Source organism: Melospiza georgiana, chromosome 16 (genome assembly GCF_028018845.1).
Source record: "Melospiza georgiana isolate bMelGeo1 chromosome 16, bMelGeo1.pri, whole genome shotgun sequence".
Lineage (NCBI taxonomy): Eukaryota > Metazoa > Chordata > Aves > Passeriformes > Passerellidae > Melospiza > Melospiza georgiana.
The window spans coordinates 1,463,723-1,485,147 of NC_080445.1; the positions used below are offsets into that span (position 1 = coordinate 1,463,723).

The 21,425-nt window shown below is 59.7% G+C and overlaps 3 protein-coding genes across 4 annotated transcripts; 1 reads left to right on the plus strand and 2 right to left on the minus strand.

Annotated features, from left to right (window-relative positions):
* Window positions 1-63: 63 nt before the first annotated feature.
* On the minus strand, window positions 64-1,851 carry NDUFB10 (NADH:ubiquinone oxidoreductase subunit B10). Its single transcript, XM_058035215.1, has 4 exons — window positions 1,655-1,851; window positions 781-919; window positions 382-521; window positions 64-267 (listed from the first exon to the last, which is right to left on the minus strand). Exons 1-4 carry the CDS (start codon window positions 1,800-1,802, stop codon window positions 143-145), a joined length of 552 nt encoding a protein of 183 aa, XP_057891198.1. The 5' UTR covers window positions 1,803-1,851; the 3' UTR covers window positions 64-142.
* Window positions 1,852-3,877: 2,026 nt separating this feature from the next.
* RPL3L (ribosomal protein L3 like) lies at window positions 3,878-10,961 on the plus strand. Its single transcript, XM_058035214.1, has 9 exons — window positions 3,878-3,932; window positions 5,092-5,260; window positions 6,346-6,481; window positions 7,202-7,388; window positions 8,081-8,241; window positions 8,802-8,903; window positions 8,990-9,085; window positions 9,610-9,729; window positions 10,853-10,961. The coding sequence occupies exons 1-9, from the start codon at window positions 3,893-3,895 to the stop codon at window positions 10,907-10,909; spliced, it is 1,068 nt and encodes a 355-aa protein (XP_057891197.1). The 5' UTR covers window positions 3,878-3,892; the 3' UTR covers window positions 10,910-10,961.
* On the minus strand, window positions 10,956-21,248 carry LOC131090087 (testis-expressed protein 2-like). 2 transcript variants are annotated; one of them, XM_058035206.1, is made up of 13 exons: window positions 20,857-21,248; window positions 18,071-18,233; window positions 15,897-16,771; window positions 15,613-15,813; window positions 15,201-15,498; window positions 14,524-14,738; window positions 14,227-14,379; window positions 14,038-14,137; window positions 13,752-13,884; window positions 13,516-13,653; window positions 13,015-13,227; window positions 12,625-12,745; window positions 10,956-11,989 (listed from the first exon to the last, which is right to left on the minus strand). In XM_058035206.1, the coding sequence occupies exons 3-13, from the start codon at window positions 16,758-16,760 to the stop codon at window positions 11,864-11,866; spliced, it is 2,562 nt and encodes an 853-aa protein (XP_057891189.1). In that variant the 5' UTR covers window positions 16,761-16,771; window positions 18,071-18,233; window positions 20,857-21,248; the 3' UTR covers window positions 10,956-11,863. The 2 variants fall into 2 exon arrangements, with proteins under 2 accessions (XP_057891189.1, XP_057891188.1); XM_058035205.1 differs by having other exon boundaries at window positions 15,897-16,802.
* Between the last annotated feature and the right edge of the window lie 177 nt (window positions 21,249-21,425).

Sequence of the window (21,425 nt, forward strand, 5' to 3'; positions counted from 1 at the left end):
GGCCCCAAGTGCCTGGAGCTGAGGGCTTGCAGAGCTCTTCAAAGAATGAATACAGAGCCCAGCTGTACAGAGGTCTGTTTATTGTGGAGGCCAAGGAAGCAACATGCACTGGGATACCAGCACCACGGAGGGAGGAACTGTGTCAGGGCCGACCTGAGCCAGTGCCTGGAGGGCATGGATTTTCTGCTGCCTTCCTCTCCTCCATCATCCTGTGCTTCTGCTTCATCAGGCATGTCCGTGCATTGCCATGGAAACCCAGTTCACCGTCTGAAAAAGAAAGGGGATGCCTGAGCAGTGCCTCCATGATGAGTGTGGGATGTGATTTCAGAGCCCCTTCCCTGGGCTCAGAGCCCTTGCCCTGTGTGCTGCTGCCACACTCACATCTGTCCTGGTAGGCCTTGGTGACCTGTTCCAGCAGCTCCATCTCCTTGGCACAGTTCTGGAACTGGTTGGGCCCTTCCCTCTGCTTGCACGCGGCCATCCTTTCCCGGACTATCTCCACAATCTGCTGATCAACCATCCTGCAGGAAACGGGGTGAGGAATGAAAAGCTGAACCAAGGGCTGAGGACGCCCTGTGGAATGCCAGCTCTGGGATTTTCAGTGTCCTGGTCCCTAATGGCACCGGGCCCAGACGTGCTGCAGGGACAGCAGGACACAGATGTGCCACGGGTGGGCTAGAGGTGGTGCCTCAGCACCCCAGCATCCCCCAAAACGCTGCAGGTCCCAGGGCTGTGTGCTCTGCTGTGAGCTGGCCGGGGACAGTGCAGGGGCAGCCATACCTGTCCCTCCTCCACTGAGCCTCGGCCTCGTAGTAGCACAGGTAGTCGCCCTCCAGGCACTGGCTCAGGTCGGGCACACGGCGGAACTTCTGGTGGTAGTAGTAGAACTTGTTCCTGTTCTGCCACCGCTCGATCCAGCCTGCAGGGACAGCCCGGTCACACACCTGGCCCAGCTCTGAGGGCAGCACAGCCCACACAGGGCTGGCACTGTCCAGTGCCACCTTCCCTGGCAGCGGCAGTGGCTCCGCACTGTCCAGCTCATGCCCAGCTGTGTATCTGCCCCTCTGTGCTGTGTCCCATGTCCTGTGTCATTGTGTCCCTGTATCCCCTGCACACTCCCAGTGTCCTGATGTCGCTGTATCTTCACAGTGTCCATGACATCTCATGTCCCTGTCCCACTACCAATATTGTGTTCTTGTCTGGGTCCCATGTTCCCATGTCTGTGCAGTGTCCCATGTCCCTGTGTCTGTCCTATCCAAGCTGTGTTCCTGTCTGTCCCATGTCCTTGTGTCCATGTTGTGTTCTACCGTGTGTCCCCCGTCCATGTCTGCCCGTGTCCATGTTGTGTCTCATGTCCCCTGCGCTGTCCCTCTGTCCAGGCCATGTGTGTATCTGTCTGTGTCCCATGTCCCTGTGTCCATGCTGTGTTCTTGTCAATGTCCCGTGTCCCTCTGTCCCAGTGTCCTGTCCCTCTACCGTTACTGTCAGGACCGGTGTCCCTGTGTCCTTGCGCGTGCCCTTTGCCTGTGCAGGTGCCCGTGTCCTCACGCCTTTGCCCCGTGCCCGGTGTGCCCATCCCCGTGTCCCCGTCCCCGCGCCGCTGCTCAGCTCCCAGGGGAGGAGGACAGGGAAGGGTATCTCGTCCTGCCGGTACCTCGGATTAAGGTGACGGGCGAGTCGAGGACATAGTTGAAGGCGCTCTGGAAGTAGTCGACGGGGTTGGGCACCGAGGTGGTCCTCTCGGAGACGGGGGTGCGGGTCGGAGGCACCTTGTACGCCTCCCAGTCGTGATCCTCCGGCATCGCGGCGGCGGCGGCGAAAGATGGCGGCGACCCCTGAGGGGGCGGGAGCCCGGGAACATGGCGGCGACCCGAGGGGCCGGGCGCGGGAATATGGCGGCGGCCCCGGGGCATGCCGGGAGTTGTAGTGCGGGTGTACCTCATCCGTGAGGGGAGCCCGGCATGGGGCGGGCCGGCAGAGCCCACAGCGGGTCCCGACTGTCCCCTCACTGCTCACAGGGTGTCCCGACTGTCCCCTCACTGCTCACAGGGCCATCCCGTCTGTCCCCTCCCTGCTCACAGGGCCATCCCGCAGCCCATGGCACAGTGCTGGGAGCAGATGGCTTTGGGATATCCCCGGCGTGGGAGACTCCACGCCCTCTGTGGGATCTGTGCTCGGTCACTGCACAGGAATAAAGTTCTGCCTCGTGTCCAGTGGAACTGTCTGGGATCGGTTCTTGCCCATGGCTCTGGTGCCATTGCCATTGGGTCCTGCACACAGGGACACCCCGGCTTGAGTGAATGGGGCTCATCCCTGGAAGGTGTCCCTGCCCATGGCAGGAATTGGCACTGGATGATTTTTAAGGTCCCTTCCAATCCAAACAGCTCTGTGATTCGGAGGTGCATTGTCTCAATCTCTTTTCCAGCTAGGCTCACAATCCTGGGCTGACAGACTCTCAGCCTGTGCTGGGGGTACCTGGTGCAGGTGTTCACAGCTCTGGGTGTGTGGTGCCCCTTTTGGAAACTGTCCCGAATGCAGGAAACTGCCCCAATTCCTGCCATTCACACCAGAGTTGTTCAGGAGGGAGCAGCGTAAACTGAGCCAGCAGCAAGTGACCTTTACCACGCCACAACTGTCGTGTCCAACCTGCCAGGAATGAAATGAATATCGCGGCGGGTGAAGCGAGCGGCTAAATTTGTGTCTTCAGACCCATTCCCATCTCAAGTATTAATCTGGGGAGGCACCTCCTGACAGCCTCTCTCTGCTGCTGCCTGGCCTGAAGACGTCCCATGGTTGGTAGAGCGCTGCTGTGTGTGCGAGGGTCGGCGAGCAGGGCTGGGTTGTGCTCCTGGTAGTGCCACAGGAACGGGTCAGAATCCTCAGAGCTCCACTCAGGCTGGAAAAGAAGCTTGGTGGAAAGAACAGCTGGGCGCTGGCACTGATCTGAGCTAGGAAGGAGCTGCAGTGGGTGCAGGACTAACTCTCCGCTGCTTGTGGTTGAGGTTTATGTGTTTATCTCTTCTCACCTGGCTTTCAAGGTGCCTGTAGAACCTGTGCATGTTCGTGTTGCCAGTTCCTCTGGGCATCCTTTCCCCTGTTTTCCCAATCCTTGGCTGTGCTTGTTCTGTGCCATTTGCCTTGATGACATGAAGCCCAGGAATTCCAAGCAGGCCTTTTTGGTGCTAGAGGATACAAAATAAATTGTTATCATTAAGAGCAGAGAAGGACAGACCTAGTAAAGAATGAACTTCTCCTTCAATGTTTTTTGTAAGTTTTTTATTTAAGTGGCATCATTTCTCCAGAAATTTAGTAAATTTGCTGACAGAGAGTAGATTTAGAAAGGGTGTTAGGAAGAAATCCTTCCCCTGTGAGGTGGGCAGGCCCTGGCACGGGCGCCCAGATCAGCTGTGGCTGCCCCTGGATCCCTGGAAGTGTTCAAGTGATGGGGCTTGGAGCACAGTGGAAGTGTCCCTGCCACGGCAGGGGTGGCACCGGATGGGTTTTGAGGTCCCTTCCAACCCAAACCATTCCAATATTCTATGTCATTTTCCATGTACGTGACAGAAGCTTGAACAAACCCCTGTCCTGTTGGGACTCGGTGAAGAGCCCAGAACCTCCGTGCCATTCCACTCTGAAAGGGGGGGATTTTTGTTGTGTTTTTGTCGTGTTTCTGCCGTGTTTCCCTTATCCCCATTTCCCTGAGCTGAGCGCGCAGCTCCCTCCGTGTTCCCCTCCGCAGTCCCACCGCAAGTTCTCGGCTCCCAGGCACGGCCACCTGGGCTTCCTGCCCCACAAGCGCAGCCGCCGGCACCGCGGCAAGGTGAAGGCCTGGCCCAAGGACGACCCCAGCAAACCAGTGCACCTGACAGCTTTCCTGGGCTACAAGGCTGGCATGACCCACACCGTGCGCGAGGTGCACCGGCCCGGCCTCAGTAAGGCTGGGCTGCGGCGGGAGGGAAACTGGGAATGGGCTCCTGGAAAAGAAAGGCTCCTCATGGAAAGGGGGGTGGAGTGTGGTGGTGTTCACAGGGGTTCCAGGATGAGAGATGAGATGAGAATCCTGAGTCCATGTTTCAGAAGGCTGATTTATTATTTTATGATATATACATTATATTAAAATCGATTAAAATATATTATAATGTTAAATATATTAAAATATATTAATTTATTTTAATATATTAAAATATATTAAACTAAAAAATATATTATATTCTTTTAATTATATATTATATAATATATATAATATATTATATAATATATATTATATATTATATTATATAAAAAGAAAATTATATATTGAAACTATACTAAAAGAATAGAAAAAAAATTTCATCAGAAGGCTAGCAAGGAAAGAAAGGAATGGAATGATAATAAAATCTTGTGACTGGCCATATTATTATTTTATGATATATATTATATTAAAATATATTAAAATATTAAATATGTTTTAAATATATTACATATATATTAAAATAAATTACTTTATATTTTTAACATATTAAAATATATTAGAATATTAAATACAGGATATTAAAATATAATAATATATTATATGAAAAGAAAATTATATATTAAAACTATACTAAAAGAATAGAAGAAAGGATTTCATCAGAAGGCTAGCAAGGAATAGAAATGAATGGAATGATAATAAAATCTTGTTACTGACTAGACAGTCCGATACAGCTGACTGTGATTGGCCATTAATTAGAAACAACCACATGAGACCAATCACAGATGCACCTGTTGCATTCCACAGCAGTAGATAATTATTGCTTGCATTTCGTTTCTGACGCCTCTCAGCTTCTCAGGAGAAAAAAATCCTAGCAAAAGGATTTTTCATAAAATATGTCCGTGACAGTGGAGCCCACAGCGCTGGGTTAAATCCTGGCTGTCCACATCTTGATGGTCAAAGCTCAGCATGGGCTGAGTGTGGAACTGTGCACACTGGGATGGTGAGTTTGGGATGTGAGGAGGCTGTGGCTGGCTGAGATCAAACACAAGCTCGCCCCCAGCACTCTCTGTGAGAGCAGGAATCCTCCAGGGAACGATCGCAGAGGATGCCCAGCACCCCTTCCCTTTGCTGCCCTGCAGAGGTGTCCAAGCGGGAGGAGGTGGAGGCCGTGACCATCATCGAGACGCCCCCGATGGTGGTGGTGGGGGTCGTGGGCTACATCGAGACCCCCAAGGGCCTGAGGAATTTCAAGACCGTTTTTGCCGAGCACATCAGCGATGAGTGCCGCCGGCGCTTCTACAAGAACTGGTACGGGCTCCCAGAAAGGGTCACCAAACACTGGGAATGCCCAGGGAGGTGGTGGAGATGATCAAGGCACCCCTGGGTGTGGCACTCAGTGCCCTGGGCCAGGGGACAAGCTGGGGATCAGCCACAGGTCAGACTGGATGATCTGGGAGGGCTTTTCCAACCTCCTGGGATCCCCAGAGTGGGGTTTTCCTGTGGGGCTGCCGGTGAGGGATCCCTGGCAGGAATCCCACAGGCTCCCCAGGATGCCCAGACAGCTCAGATCCCGAGGAGTGAGCCTGCTGCCTGTTTAGTCATGCACAGGGATACACTGCAGACAGCCCGGTGCTGGGGAGCAGCGTTTGCATATGTAAATTTATTCTAATAGCTGAACCAAGTTAGCTCTCTCCACAATATCGTGTGGCAGGTTCCTTTTCCCTCGTGCAGCTCCTCGGCTCCCCAGTTAACCAGAATCCTTGAGCTGGACTGAAACCAGATTTGCCAGGGGGAGAATTGATGCAGAATGTGGCCCCTGACCCCTATAAATATCAACACCCCTCAGCAGAGAGGGAAGTGGGAACATGAATTTCCTGGCTGTGGGAATTGTGTCTCCTGTCCCAGCGCCATGGAGACCCACCCACCACGCTGATCCCTGTTTGCTCCTGTCAGCCCTTTTCATGCTCATCCCTCTTCCCACCGAGCCCTTGGCAGGCAGGTGAGGCTCAGGTACCCACAGGTAGCAGGGAAGTGATTTCCTGGCTGCAGGAATCCCCTGTAAGTGCCATGGGGACGCACCCACCCCAAGGCTCTGTCCCTGCTTTCTCCTGCCTCTGATTTTGTGCCTGTTCTGACGGTGCTGAGTCAGTCAGTGGGAGAGAACCGCATTCCTCATGCAGAAAGGTTTGAATTACCCTTGAAGGAGCCCTTTTCAGGGCTCATTATCCACCTCCCTCTTCCCACCTCAAGGTCCTGACAGTCGGGTGAGGCTCAGGTATCCACAGGTTCCTTGTGGCACCGAGCAGGTGGCAGCCAGGGTGACCTGTCCCCTCTCTGCAGTGTCACCAGCCCTTTATCAGCTCTGATGGCTGCTAAACCACTCCTGTCCCTAGGCACAAGAGCAAGAAGAAGGCGTTCACCAAGTACTGCAAGAAATGGCAGGATGAGGCTGGGAAAAGGCAGCTGGAGAAGGATTTTGCAGCCATGAAGAAGTACTGCAAGGTCATCCGTGTCATTATGCATACACAGGTCAGAGCCTCCCCCTGGCAGGGGCAGGGGGCTTGGGGGCTTCCTTGGCTCTGAAGGGCCTGGAAATGGGATCAGGGGGTGTTTTGGTGGGGTCAGAGGGGCTGAGAGAGCAGAGGGTGTGAGATGGGGATAGGAGGTGCTGGCTGACCTTTCCAGCTCCCAGAGCCCTCCCAGCCCTCTGCTCCAGGGCTGCCATGGGGGCTGTGGTTTGGGATCCCTGGGGAGCCCCCACACCCCAGTGGGAGCCCACACACCCCATGGAGGAGAGCAGGAGCCGGGCAGCGCCTGGGCAGGTCCTGAGTCCTGTGTCAGCAATGGACCTCATGATCACCTCAAATTAGCAACTGGTGTCAAATGTTTTGGGCAAAAATAACCCCACGGGCAGGCACAGTTTTGCCAGATGCTGATTCCTGGATACACACGGGGCCATTTTAATGCTGATCCCTGGAGTTAAGGGCTGCTTTGGGGTCTGGGGGAGAGCTAAGCTGGCTCAAGGCCAGACGGGGTCTCTGGGCTCAAGGACAAGGAGTTGGCTCCATAAAATCCCAGCTATAAAGAGCTGCTGACCCAGAGCTGCTATGAAAGGGGGTGGCTGTGGCAGAGAGATGAAGCAGTGGCCCTGCTCACCCCTGTGCCCCTCACAAATTGTGAGGGACCCATCCCTGCGGCACCCTCCTGTCTGAGGGGCGAGGATCCACCCTAAAGCGCGGTGTGCTGCAGATGAGGCTGCTCCCCCTGAGGCAGAAGAAGGCCCACATCATGGAGATCCAGCTGAACGGGGGCACGGTGGCTGAGAAGGTGGACTGGGTGCGGGAGAGGCTGGAGAAGCAGATCTCTGTGCACAGTGTCTTCAGCCAGAACGAGATGATCGATGTCATCGGCGTGACCAAGGGCCACGGCATGAAAGGTACAGGGCTCTGGGGCTGTGCTCCTCACAGGGCTCGGCCCAGCAGCTGCTTTTGGGGTAGGGGAGTGTTAACCATGCTGAGAACCCCTCACTTTCTGTAGAGGGAGCAGCAAAAAGCCTCAGCATCTAAAGCATGACATCCAGTTCTGGTGTGGCAGGGCTCAGCTTCCTTAATCTCAGCAAGGGAAAAATCCAACAGGGGCACCTCTGGTGTAGATACAGAGGAGCTGACAAGGTAATCTCTGTTGGAAGGATTTCCCCTGAGATTAAGGCCAGTGAAGGCCTCCTCCCAGGAGGCTCTGAGGCACTGTCAGTGCAAAGAGCAACCAGGTCTAATGGGAGGTGTCCCTGCCCATGGCACGGGCTGGAACTGGATGGTCTTTATGGTCCCTTCCAATCCAAACCATTCTGTGATGGTGCCAATTTCACAAACCCCACATGTGCAGAGGTGTGGGCATCCCTGGGTGTGTACGTGGGACCTCCAGGTCTGATCAGAGCCCTGGAAGGTGAGAATAGCTCCTAATCTCCTCCCAACACGGCCTCCTCTGATAACTGCAGGAGAGCCATGGGACTGTTCCTCAAGAGAGGCATGGGACTGTCCCTCAGGGACTGTCCCTCAGGGGAGCCACAGGACTGTCCTTCCCAGCCCCAGCCCTCCCTGCTGGCCCTGCTGACTGTCCCCACGCCCCCAGGGGTGACCAGCCGCTGGCACACCAAGAAGCTGCCCAGGAAGACGCACAAGGGCCTGCGGAAGGTGGCCTGCATCGGGGCCTGGCACCCGGCCCGCGTGGGCTACTCCATCGCGCGGGCCGGCCAGAAGGGCTACCACCACCGCACCGAGATCAACAAGAAGGTATGGCCAGGGGGCTCCATCCTGTCACACCCTCCTCCCCACGCTGCCCTCAGCTCCCTGCATCCTCATGGATGTTCCCCTGGACACCTCCATGTCCTTCCTGGTGATTTCCTGCTGATTGAGGGCATGCCAAAAACCTGTAGGGCAATTCGGTATGGGTTAATGAAGGTGGTATAGGATGTGACCTTATCCCACAAAGAGTTGCAGCTGAACCAATTATTAAAGATTAGGAGCTGGCCTGATGTTAACAGGCCACACCTCTAGCCAATAAGAAGAGTGTTATAAAATAGTGGATTGGTTGGTTGAGGGGGAACTGAGAACTGGAGTCAGTTGGTTCCTGTGAGGACAAGGCAGGGTCAGTGCCTGGAGGAGCTGTCTACAAGAAACATCAAGGAGTATGAAACTCTAGCAATATGGAACCCTTGCAATGTACTGATAGAGAGCTTCTGCAATATAATGACAACAAAAACCACGTGGTTCTGTGGGAGATTCTGGCACCCTGTAAGGCTCCTCAGCAAGGGGCAGGAGAGCCTCCATCCCCACTGCCTGTGTGTCCCCAGATTTACCGCATTGGCCACGGGATCCACGTGGAGGATGGCAAGGTGGTGAGGAACAACGCCTCGACGCACTACGACATCACCGAGAAGACCATCACGCCCATGGTGAGGGCTGAGGGGTGACAGGGCCGTGCCCCCCTGACCCTCCCAGCCAGCTCTCCTGCCCACCCACCCCTCTGCTCTCCCCACAGGGTGGTTTCCCTCACTACGGGGAGGTCAACAACGATTTCCTCATGCTGAAGGGCTGCGTGGTGGGCACCAGGAAGCGCGTGCTCACCCTGCGCAAGGTGAGAGCACCTGGGATGGGCTGCAGCTCCCCAGGAGCACATTCCCCACATGGAGAACCCTCCAAGTGCTGGGCAGGGACACTGGGCAGGTCCTTGGTGCAGTGTCAGCAGGTGGATGGAGCTGGAGAGCTCTGAGGGCTGTGGTTCATTTCAGAAATGAAACCTTGGGTTGTCACAGCAAGGTGAGTGGGCACTGGAATGGGCTGCCCAGGGATGGGGTGGTGGAGTCCCTGGTGTTTAAGGACAGAATGGATGTGGCACTCAGTGCCATGGTCTGGGTGACAAGGTCAGGTCATAGGTTGGACTTGGTGATCTCAGAGGTTTTTCCAGCCTGGCTGATTCTGTGATTCTGTGCAATGCTGAGCAAAGAGCAGCTCTGCAAGCTCTCTCCCATCTGAGTCCCAGGGTGTCGCTGTGAGAACACAGATTTTTGAGGGGATGTTTTAGAGGATATTCCAGCCCTGTTTCCATGAGACCAGCTGTTCTGTGACACTTCCCCTGCTGTTGTGGCTGTTCTTTCCCAGTCCCTGCTGGTGCACACGAGCCGCCGGGCCCACGAAGCCATCGAGCTCAAATTCATCGACACCACTTCCAAATTCGGCCATGGCCGCTTCCAGACGGCTCAGGAGAAGAGAGCTTTCATGGTGAGTTCCTCAGGCTGCCGCTGTCTGACTCCAACCAAGCATCTTCCATGGGCAGGGAGGTGGAACTGGATGAGTTTCGTGTCCCTTCCAACCCAAACCATCCCAGGATTCTATGATTCCATGGTTCTGTGTTGTGTTCATCAACACAACAACAGCCAAGTGAATGTTTGAGGCTCTCTTGCCTAAAGGCAGCCATGAATTCCGTTCACACAGCAGAAATGATGCTGAGGAAGAACAGGATGGTTGTGTGAGTGATCCAAGACAACTCAACCAGCAAATAAAAGACCATATGGGCAACCAGTTCACATTCACCATGGGAAGTTTTAAACAAGCAGTTAACTTGGCAGGCACTGTCTTGGCCATATGGTGCCTTTCACTCAGAATTGTGCACTGCTTTGATTTGTTTGGAATGATTTATAGCTTTAATGTTCTCATAGGAAAAAAGTTTGGGTCAAATTCAGATGCAGATTCATGGTGCTTTTGTCAGAAGCTTTCAAGAAGGCCAAGCAGTGTATTTTTCTTAAATCCAAAATAATATAATTAAATAATCCAAACACAGCAGTTTCCTGAATAGTTTTGCAGCCTTCACCAGGCTGGGGTGAGTCTGAGTCTGAAGCGGAGGAAGCACTGAGTAAACCATGAGAGGGAGAAGGGAAAGAAACAAGTGTCTGTGTCCCACGCAGATGTGAACTGGGTCTGGCTGTGGCCTGTCAGCCAGAAATGCCATGTGAAGCTGGCTAAGCCTCCTTAGTGCTGCCAGGGGGATTGGTGAGGCACTGCCTCTGCAGAGCTCTTTAGAGGTTAAGCTGATTTCCTTCAGCTCAGTGTCAGGAGCCTCTTGTGTCACTGCCAGCCTGAGCTGCTGTGACAGGAGGAGGTCTGACCTGGGTGCAGCTCTTTTCTTTGCCATTTTGCCCCATGGACTCTGTGGTAAAACATCACATTTGTCTGGAAGTTGAGGGACACAAGTAATTCCTGCCACCTGCTCCCGTAGGATTGATTTGCTGTGGGATAATCCCATTTTTTAGCTGATGGCCCAAGCTGCCTTTCTGGTCACCACAGCCCAGACACAGCCAGGTCTGTGTGTCCCTAAATCCAAACTCTCCTCTCTGCTCTCTTCCAGGGCCCCCAGAAGAAGCATTTGGTGAAGGAGAAGCCAGGTGTGCGGGAAGAGCTCTGAGGACAGAGATCCAAGGCTGCCTGCTGGGCATTTGCAATAAAGGGGCTCCAAGCCATGCCTGCTCCTCTCTCCTTCTGGAAGGGTGTCCTGCCTTCCTGCCTGTTCTCAGGCTCCTCAGCAGCTGGGGATGGGAAAAGTGGCATTTGGGACTGGCCCACATGGATGGGGACTAACTGGGACAGCCAAGTGCCAGCTGTGCCCTCAGGATCCTCCCTTTCCTCTCCTCCCAGTGAATTTTTCCCTCTCACCCAAATCACCACAAAGTCTCCCCCATCTCATCCAGCAGAGAGCAGAGCATGTTCCAGCACTTCTGCCCCAGTTTCCACTGGGAATACTGGGCCAGCCCATGGCCTGGCTCTGCCCAGCTCCCCGCCTGTCCCCTCCTGCCTCTCCCACACACCTCCAGCACTGCTTTTGCCAAGCTGAAGGTGCAGCCTGGGGGCTTCTCCTGCTCAAAGCCCCCTGATCGTGGCTGGGACCCTGGCAGAGGTGGGAATTGTGCACAACAAGAGGGCTGCCAGGCAGAGATGGATTTATTCACCTGGGAGCCTTTCCCACCCGTGCTGTCCTTGCAGCCCAGCTGCCTGTGGGGAGGGGGCATGCCCCAGAGCTGGGAATTCTGGATCAGCAATGATCCCAACTCCTTCAGTGCCGTGATCCAGGTGTCCTGCACCCTCTTTGGAAGTAGACAATGGGAAGCCCAGCCCTCCCGTGCCCCGAGCTGCCTGCTTGACCAGGAGTCCTGGAGCGTGGCCGTGGAACCCCTGGGTCTCCAGCAGCCTGGCTGTGCCCTGAACGTGTGCTTGCAGGATCTGAGGGGGCTCATCTGCACAAGCAGAGCGTGAGGATGAATCCAGGCACAGCCCTGGCTGCAGGCAGTGGCCAGGCCTGGCTGTCCCGTGTCCCAGCGAGGTCCCTGAGCTCTGGGCAGTGTCCCTGCCCCTGGGCTGTGCTTCAGAGCCTCCTGTCCCCCGTGGCTGGTGGATCCTGGGGCGGTCCCGGGCTGGGGGGCCAAGGATCCAGGCCAGAGCGCATGATGGGCATGATGAGATCGTCCATGTTTGGCATCACCAGGATTTTCTGCAAAGAGGAATTCAGAGTGACAAATCAGTGGGTTTGAGCAGCACGGGGACACTCCTGGAGGTGGCTTGGCAGGAGCCACGTGGGGATAAACTGGAGGTTCTGGGCTCCCACCCCACAGCAGCAGCCCCAGGAGGGTCCCAGCTCTGGGTGTCAGGGTGGGGACAAGCAGGGACAGTTTGTCCTGGCCACCTCAATGGCTGCAGGGGTGGCCACAGCAGAGGGGAGGGACCAGCATTTGGAAACCATCCAGATGGGTGGCTTTTGGGGGGCCTTAAATATCTGTGGGGATATTTCTGCTTTTAGAGCAGAGCTGAGAGGCTGAACACAAACCCTTGGGAAGGCAAATCTCCCAAACATCCCCAAAGCAGAATGGACAGGTGAATTCAGCTCTTCTGGGGCTGAACCCTCCCTGCTTGGGGCAGGGCTGCAAATGATGGGAGGAAATCACTTTTCCTCAGCCCTTGAACTCGTTCTTTGGGTTCTGTGTTGTCACTGCTCCAAGCTGGCCAGACCAGACCAGTGCTGGCTTTTTGCAGAAACAACTGGCCCCAACTGAGGCTGCCTCTCCCCGATGGCAGCAATGCCCAAGGCTCAGCAGGGCTTGCTGAGGCCCTGAGCAGCAGCCCAGGCACCTGGAACTCGTGCTTCAGCTTCTTCTCGATCCACTCAGTGACGTGCAGGAATGTCACCTCCCGCTCGCCCAGCTTGGGGCGCACCCTCAGCTCCAGCTGCGGGGGCACTCGGAAGCTGTACCTGTGAGGGGAGAGCAAACAGGCAGAAAGCATCACCTGCATCACAGCTGTGCCACAGCCACTGCTGGGTTTAGGGAGGGAGTGACAGCTCAGGGTGCCCAGATCTGTGCTGGCCTGGGTGCAGACCCAGAGGAATGAGCTCTGTGAGCCCCTTTGGGGAGCAGCTTTGGGTTGTTGTTGCCAAGATGAGCCCAGAGCCCTGGGATGGCTCCTTGCAGGGAGCAAGGGGCTCTGGCAGCGGGATGTGATGAGGGGAAGGAGAGCTGGTACCAGACACGGTCGGTGGGTGGCGGGGGGATGTTCACGGCCAGGGTTCCTGCCAGCTCCTGCACCTCCACCGTCAGCAGCAGCGGCGTGTTGGACACCTCCTCCATCTTCTTCTTGATGAACTCGTTCTCCGTGGCCTTCTGGAAGTACTTGGACTTGGCGATCTTATCCACGAAGCGCAGGATCCTCCTGCTCGTGCTGTTCCCACTGACGTGCCTAAAGCAAGGGGGGCCCCAGCTCAGCCCTGCTGGGTTGGGGGGTCCCCCTGCCCTCTGCCACAGCACAGAGGGGGACAGAGGACGGGGACAGAGGACAGGGACAGAGGACGGGGACAGAGGACGGGGACAGAGTCCCCTTTGGAAGCTGCCACAATGTGCTGTGTGTGTCCTGCCATGGACACCATCCCCATGCCCCTGTGCTGCTGTGGCACTGTGCGCCCCCATCCCCTCCCTGAGCCCCCCGTGGCACAGACAGACCCCAGACAGACCCCCAGCACCCCCGTACCCCTCGGTGCCGGGCGGGGGCAGCCGCTCCCCCGGGGCTCCCACGGGCTCTGCACCGGCGGCATCGTCCTCGTCGGAGGAGCCGGCGCTGGAGGACTCGGCGTCGCTGTCTGCCAGCAGGATCAGCCGTGGCCGGGCCCTGCCCGCCCAGGAGGTCACAGCCAGCTCGGGGACAGCGGCCTCGCCTCGCCGGGGCAGGAGGAGCAGGGTGAGCCCACCCACGGGCAGGTTCCTTACCCCTCTCTGCCTGCCTCTGCAGGGCCGCTCTCCTCTGCAGAGCTCTCCTTCCCCAGCTTGCTGAGGTTCATCTTTGTCTCCAGTGTCATCTGCAAGGAGCCGCTGTAGGTGACCTCCAAGTCCACCCAGAGCCCTGCCAGGGAGAGGGACAGGGTGAGATCAGGTCAGCACCACAGGGGTCAGAGCTGCTTGGGCACTGCCAAGCCCTCCCAGCTCTGGGCTGGCAGCTCTGCAAAGCCATCCTGGAGGCAGCACTGGGGTCCCTGTGCCTCTGGGGGGCTCTTACCTCGCTCATTGATGGTGGGGCTGGAGGCACTGAGCACTGAGGGGATGGATGTGCCCATGTCCAGCTCTGTCAGCGTCAGCTCGTTCATGAAATACGGGAGCTGATGGAGGGAATCCCCCATGGGGACAGTCACCACTCACCGTGGGGCCTTGGGAGCAGGGCTCCCTGAGTGATGCTCCTGCCTCTCACCTTGATCTTGCTCAGCTTCTTCTGGATCTTGTTGGACACCTGCTCTGCCCAGTACTGCTCCCTCAGGAAGTCCCAGAAGATGCGTCCCACCAGGGCGTTCATCCAGGCCATGCTGGCCGTGTCCTCCTGGGAGGGGACAGCGGCCACCAGCCCCTGCAGAGAGGTGGCTCTGTGAGCAGTGGGACCTGCTGTCTGTGCTCCCTGCCCCAGGGCTTGGCTGCTCAGACAAACCACACACTGGAAGCGTGGCTCCAGCAGCCTCCAGCCCGCTCCCAGGGCTGGGTTTGTCCCTCTCACCTTTGTGGGCGTGGGGCTGCCCAGAGCTCCATGAGAGGGGCTCCTCTCCGGGCTGGCTGCCCCCTGTGCTGGCACAAATCGGGCCATGTAGGTGCTGTAGTCCAGGTAAATCTCCTCAGTGCTCCCTGACACATCCCTGGAGGGATCTGTGGATGGGATGTCCTCAGTGCTGCCCCCGCTGCTGCTGCCGCTGCTCTGTGGGGCCCATCCTGTGCCTGGGGAGGTGGAATCACGGAATCACTGAGCTTGGAAAGCCCCTCTAATGTCATCGATCCACTCCCCAGCACCACCCAGGCCAGCACCAACCCGTGTCCCCAAGTGCCACATCCACATGGCTTTAACTCCCTCCAGGGATGGGCACTCCAGCCCTGCCCCAGGCCTGGACAGCCCTTTCAGTGAAAGAAATGTTCCCAATACCCAACATTCACTAATACCCAACATTCACTAATATCCAATATTCACTAATATCCAACATTCACTAATATCCAGTCTGTTCGGTCAGGATGGCATCAGAGGTGACATGACGCCTGTCCATGACACCAGTGACATGCCACCCACCCTGTGCTGACCACCTGAACCCTCCTGGCTCCACTTTGGGCTCCTCCCCGTCCCCCCACACTCCCTGCTGCCCACCAAGGCATTGTGCTCCTGGCTCAGCCCTGGTGGCTGCCCCTCACCTGCCCTGGTGTCACCGTGGCCGCTGGCTGTCCCACGGGAGGCTTGCACGAGGTGCTGGTACCACTCCTCCTTCTCCCGGCCCGTCCTCCCAAACAGGTACAGGCACCTGTCCCTGCTGTCCCCCGGGCTGTCCTGCCCGGCCGGCGGCACCTTCCTGCTGCCCTCGTCCCCCTGCGGCTCCGTGTCCCCCTGCTCCTCGCCGCCCCCTGCCCCGGCCGCCTCGGGCAGCAGCACGCAGATGGGATATTTCTTGTTCCACGTCCGCTTTCGGGCCAGGCTGGGGGGGCACAGGAACACCTGCGGCACCGAGAGCGGGGTGAGCCAGGCTGGGGGGCACCGAGAGCGGGGTGAGCCCGGGCCAGGCTGGGGGGTCCCCGTGGGAAGGAGGCTCCTGGGGACCCCCGGGCTCACCTTGGCGTCCGTCAGGTCGTAGCAGCGGTGGCTGACGAACACGGCGTCCAGGATCTCCTCCTCGAAGGTGGCTCGGCGCGGGATGTTGCTCTTGGGGTAGGACAGCTTGAGGGTGGCCCCGTCCAGCACGGCGAGCACCGAGTGCGTGAGCGACGGGTGGAAGAGCTCGGGGTCGTAGGCGTGCAGCTGGTTCATCCAGCCCTGCAGGACGGGGAGAGGCAGCCGGCTGTTCCCCTCCTCACCAGGGACACCCCCAGCCCCCATCCCGGAGCGCCCGCTCCTACCTGCAGGTGCGGCGCTTCCCGCGGCTCCCCCGGCAGCAGCTTGGGGCGCAGGCGGCCCCAGGGTCCCCGAGCGGCCGGCGGAACCCTGGGCACGAGGAGGAGGATGGCGAGGAAGCCCAGCAGCAGCCCGCAGAGCAGCCCCAGGCCGAGCCCGGCGGCGTAGGGCGGCAGCGGCAGCACCAGGTAGCCGTAGGCGAGCAGGGCGATGCCGCCGAGGGCCCTGCCCGGCACGGAGCCCCCGGGCCGCGCCGCCGCCGGGGCCTCCTCGGCCGCTGGGACCGGCGGGGGCTCCGCGTCCCTCTGTGCCACCTCCACCACCTGGATCACGTCCCCGTAGGAGCAGATCTCGTAGCGGCAGTTCTGCGTGGGCTCCCAGGGCGTCCAGTCCCGCAGGCGGCGGCCCCCGGCCCCGCGGCCGCCCCCGGGGCTGCCCCCCGGCTCCCTGGGCCCGCTCTCCTCGGCCATCAGGCGGCTCAGGCGGCTCAGGGGCTCCTGCACGGCCTCCGACAGCCGCCGCCTCGTGTCCTCCAGCCTGGCGTCGCGCAGCCGGAGCAGCGCGGCTCGGCTCTCGGACGGTGACACGCTGGGCGACGGCGGAGCCGTGCGAGACCGGGCCGGGCTCAGCCGGGGCTGGGGGGCCCGCGGGAGCTCGGCCAGGAGCATCCCCGCGGGCTGGGGCGAGGGGGGACGCTTCGTGTCCCCGTCTGCCGAGGGAAGGAGCCCGCAGCCGTCCCGGCCGCCCGCGTCCTCCCGGGCGTGCGGCGTCGGTGCCTCCGCGTCCCCGCGCCGAGGGGAGCCCGGGCTCGGTGCCAGGGCTGGAGAGGCCTCTGCTGCCGCCGCAGCCGGGTCTGCCATGGCTCGCATCGCCGGCGGCACTGCCGGGGGGCAGGGGAGCGGCTGTCAGAGCTGGAAGGGCTCCGTGTCACCTCCGTGTCACCGCGGGGCACAGAACATCCATCCCTGCCCTGCTCCTGCATCCCCCGGACCCTCACGCCGGCCTGGGCGCTGCCAGCCTGTTCCCTCCATGGCTGCGTGTGAGAACCTGCTTGTCCGAGGAGGATAAACCCCAGCCAGGCAATTATCCACGGGGCTGAGAGAGCCCGGAGCTGCCAGCCAGGCTGCAGCCAAACAGGGGGATTTTCCACCCCGGGATATTCCCCTGCTCCCAGTGCCAGCCCAGGGCTGCCAGGCCGGCGGGCAGGACTCCCTGACTCCTCTGAACGTTCATGGTTTGGCCCCAGCTTCGAGCACTGCATGGATCCAAACTGGAGCCGGCCCAAGCTGCGGCCCCAGTGCCCAGTCAGCAATCTCTGCCTTCACTGGGGATGCAGAGGACAAAAGTTTTTCTAACACCAAGTTTCCATTGTCCTGAGGGTGTCCATGGCCTCAGGGAATGCTGTCCTGTCCCCACCACCCCTCACTGCTGCTCTCCATGGGCTGGCCTGCCCTGAGCCGTGTCCCCTCCGTGATTTTGGGAGGGAGAAGGGATCTGCAGGACGGGCTCTGAGGGCACCGCGGTGCTGAGTCAGCCCCCAGCGGGTCCCTGGAGCTCTCAGCCCCTCCCTGTCCCCCTCCCCTCACAGCAGCCCTGCAGCAGCAGCAGGAATGCATCCCAGGGACCCTGGGGCTGCCTCATCCTCCCATCGCACCGCCCTGGATCTTCAGAGCTCCTCGGTGCCAGGAATTAATCACAGCCTGTGCCGCAGCTGCCTCCAGCCCCCTTTATATAATCTCAGCTCTTGCTTGGCTTCTCCTTTGCAGGAGCCACTTGTTAACCCCGGATCATCCACGGGTGATTGCCCCAGCCCCCGGCAGAGCCTGGCTGGTGCTGGTGGCACTGCTGGCACCATTGGCAAGGCACCAAAACCGCCAGAGGAGGAGTGAGCAGGGCAAATGAGCAGTGGGGGCCCTGCTCTAGGGAAGGTGCCCCTGTCCATGGCAGGGGGGGTCTTTAAGGTCCCTTCCCCTTAAGGTCCTTTCCAGCCCAAAGCATTCCGTGTGTGGTTCCAAGGGACCCCTCCCCTGACCCTGCAGGGCCCTGTCCCCCTCCCACCCAGCACTGCAGTCCCTGCCCCTCACCATGCAGGGTTCTCATGGCCCCATCACAGCCACTCCCAGTATGCCCAGTATGCCCAGTATGCCCAGTGCTGCCCACCACCCCGGGCTGCTCCTACCAGAACGGCCCTGGGCTGGTCCCTGGAGGGTCCTGGCCGGTCCCTGCTCCGTGTCCCTGCCAGGTCAGGGGACAGTGTCTCCCTGTGCTGGCCTTGGTGCTCCTTGTGGTGCTCACTCCACCGTGCCCAGCTCTCCGTTCCCACCACTCGTGGGTTTTCAAAGCTAAAAAAAAAAATAAAAAATAAAAAAAAAAAAGGAAAAAAAAAAGAGAAGTCTGTTTCCTGAGAGACCATTAGCACGGTGGAAGACAGAGATAATAATAGCCTAGGTTTGTATGGGAGTTCTCCTCTGGCAGGGATGGTGAGTACGGGGGGGGCTACGCTGCTGCTGCTGCTGCTGCAGCCACCTCTGGGGAGGGTGGGCAGCAGGACAGACCCTGCTGGGTGTCCTGGCTGCACCCCAGGGGCAGGTGCAGCCCTGGGGAGGCTCTGCTGCTGCCTCAGGCTCCGAGAGCCAGCACTGAGTGTGTGGGTGCCCAGCACTGAGTGTGTGGGTGCCCACGCTGCGGCCCTGCAGGATCAGGGGGATCTTTGTGCTCTCTGCAGGATACATCGGACATGAAGGTCCTTGCAGGGGTTGTCACGGGGGCAGCGGGGTGGGTTCATGGGGGCACAGGGCAGTGGGGATGATGGAGGTGCCAGCAAAGAGCTCTCAGGGGTGATCCCACCCCTTCCAGGACACCCCTGAGAAGGACTGGGGCTGAGGGGATATCTGCTGAGTGGGACACCCAGCCCAGGACGGTCACACCTGTGCAGGGCAGGGACACAGGACCCCCAATGACAGTGTCCCCCCTCGCTGTGTGAGGACACACCAAGGCCATGACCATCAGTGAGCCTCTCCCTGGATTCCAGCCCCAAAACTCCTCTCCTTGCTCCCAGCTTTGGTTCAAATCCAGGGCCTGACACAACCTGACAGAGACAAGCTGTGGCCCAGCTTGGGCTGGAGTCCTGGAGTGTGTCCCCCTGGAACATTCCCTGATGTGGCCAGGGCAGCAGAGGTGGCCTGGCACAGCCTGGCAGGGTGGCAGCTCCGGGTGGGCACCGCCTGCCTGGTGTTTGCTCTGCTTGTAGGATCAGGGAGTTAATTGAAATATCAACTTCATTAACTTCCCTCAGTCCTCTGTGGTTAATTAGGGCGGCAGTGGCACCACAGCAGCGCTTTCCTCACGCAGCCAAAGGAGCTGGAAATCCCTCTCCAATTATCTGCACAAAGCACCGTGACAGAGCCGGCTGTCCCTGCATTATCCCGGGATCAGGGAGCACTGGGGTGGCTCTGAGGGAATTCTGCAAGCTCAGATGTAACTGTGGCCAGAGGGCCGGCCAGGGTGGGATCCCAGCTCCATCCCCTGCCCCCAGCTCCACATCACATCGCTGCTTCTCAGGGGTTTTACTGGTGGATACTGGGGTGGGTTTTGTGCTGCTGGGGGAGCAAGGAGCCAGGTGAGCTTTGGAATGCCTGAGAGCCAGTGAGCCCCAGGTGAGCTTTGGAATGCCTGAGAGCCTGCCAGCCCCAGGAGCCACTGCCAAAGCCTCTCCAGCATCCTGTGGATCCCAGGGCTGGAGCTGAGCCCTCCCTGTCTCTGGGCTCTGCCTCACTCCTGTGTCTCAGCCATTCCCAATTTCCATTCCTCTTCCTGAGCTGCGTGGCCCCTGCAGCTCACAGGGGCTCTGAGCCATGGGGCAGGGTCCAGCCACTCCCCACATGCATCCCGTTCCCTCCGGCACAGCCTCGCCGCAGGAATTGCAGGGAGCAGCAGTTTCCCGGTGGATGATGCTGCCGGGAGCTCCTGGCAGCTGCAGCTCCTTCCAGCGCCTGCAGATCCACAGCGCTGGGCTGTGCGGGGCCCTGTTTGGAGTCTGTTTGGAGCTTTCCCTGACATCCCGCTCCTCTGATCTCGGTGGATCTTACGGGAGGCGCTTTCAAAGCAGCGCATCCCCCCCCCTCCCTGCCTCGCTCCGTGCCGTGCCGGTGTTGCTGCGGGTCCCCGCTCCCGTTCCCCGCCGTGCGGAGCCCCTTCCTCCCCCTGCCCGCGCTCCTGCCCCGAGCCGTCAATCGCGGGGCTGCGGCGGGAGCTCAGCCCGGCCGGGCTGGATGAAGCCTGACCTAATTCCGACAGGGCAGCGGCCCCACGCCGGGGTCCCGCAACGCCCGCCTGCATTTGGGAGCGGGGATCCATCCCCGCAGGGCCGGGGCGGCGGAGCCAGAGCCGCCTTTTGGCCAAAAAGCACCAAAATTTCTTCCTCTTGCACCAAGGAAGGCGCCGCTTCCAGCAGAGCCTAAACCCGGGCACTCACGCCGGTGAGAGGTTGTGGATAAAGTCCCCGAGCAGGGATTTGTGCTGCTGATCTCTGCAAGGATCAGAGGCTGCAGCAGCTCAGCCCCTTTGGAACCTGCCCAGGTTCACCTTCAGAGCCCTCACCTTGCCACACTCCGGGCTGTCACCTCCTCCTCCTGCGGGGATCCCCGCGCCCACCACGGGCCCGCTCAGAGCCCGCATCCCCCGGGGGCCCCGGTCGGACCCCGCATCCCCCGGTGACCCCGGTCGGACCCCGCATGCCCCGGGGGCCCCGGTGGGACCCCGCATCCCCCGGTGACCCCGGTCGGACCGGGGGGTCCGTGCTGTGCCCGCTCCCATCCCGGGACAGGGGGGTCCCTGCTGTGCCCGCACCATCCCCAGAGCCCGGGAGCGCCTGAGGGACCCTCGGTCCGCACCGCCCCCAACCCTGCTGGGCAAACCGGTGCTGCCCGGCCTCGCCGCCCGCCCCGGGCCCCGCAGCGCCGGTACCTGCGGCAGGCGGGGGGCCCGGGGAGCCGGGAAGGGCCGGTCGGTGCCGGTGGAGGAGAAGGACGAGCAATGCCGGGGAATCGGAGTGGTCCCAGTGCCGGGGGAGGATAACGGGGGCTCAGTCCCGGTGCCGGGGACACGGGACCTTGTGCCGGGGAAGGAGAGCCGGTGCCGGTGTCAGTGAGGCCGGTCGGTCCCGGTGCCGGGATCCAAGGACTGGTGCCGGTGCCGGGATCGCAGGGCAGGAGCGCTGCCGGTACCGGTGGCGGTACCGCCGTTGAAGAGCCGGTACCGGCGGCTCCGTCGCGGTCGCGCTGCCCGTTACAGACGCCCAGAGCCGGGCTGGCGCCCGCCCCGCTGCCACCGGCGGTGCCGGACGGAGCATCCGCAGCCCCGAGCGGGCTCCGCGCTCCGCCCCGCGCCCCCCCGCGCCCCCGCCGGGGCTGCCCCCGCTCCGCCGCCGCCACCGGGAGCCCGCGCGGGGGCTGGGCCGGGCCGGGGCTCCCGGGGATCAACGGGGGGCTCGGAGCGGGGTCCCCCCGGTACCGGGACCGCCCCGGGACCGCCCC

Excerpts from the sequence above, each read along its gene's own strand:
- NDUFB10 (XM_058035215.1), bottom strand. The coding sequence starts at position 1,802 with ATGCCGGAGGATCACGACTGGGAGGCGTACAAGGTGCCTCCGACCCGC. Across the intron at positions 920-1,654 it reads GCCCGTCACCTTAATCCGAG|GCTGGATCGAGCGGTGGCAG; the intron begins GTACCGGCAGGA and ends CTGTCCCTGCAG. Across the intron at positions 268-381 it reads CAAGGCCTACCAGGACAGAT|ACGGTGAACTGGGTTTCCAT; the intron begins GTGAGTGTGGCA and ends TTTCTTTTTCAG.
- RPL3L (XM_058035214.1), top strand. The coding sequence starts at position 3,893 with ATGACCCACACCGTGCGCGAGGTGCACCGGCCCGGCCTCA. Across the intron at positions 5,261-6,345 it reads CGGCGCTTCTACAAGAACTG|GCACAAGAGCAAGAAGAAGG; the intron begins GTACGGGCTCCC and ends TCCTGTCCCTAG. Across the intron at positions 8,242-8,801 it reads GCACCGAGATCAACAAGAAG|ATTTACCGCATTGGCCACGG; the intron begins GTATGGCCAGGG and ends GTGTGTCCCCAG.
- LOC131090087 (XM_058035206.1), bottom strand. The coding sequence starts at position 16,760 with ATGCGAGCCATGGCAGACCCGGCTGCGGCGGCAGCAGAGGCCTCTCCA. Across the intron at positions 13,654-13,751 it reads GCAGAGGCAGGCAGAGAGGG|GGCCCGGCCACGGCTGATCC; the intron begins GTAAGGAACCTG and ends CTGGGCGGGCAG. Across the intron at positions 11,990-12,624 it reads AGCTGAAGCACGAGTTCCAG|AAAATCCTGGTGATGCCAAA; the intron begins GTGCCTGGGCTG and ends TCCTCTTTGCAG.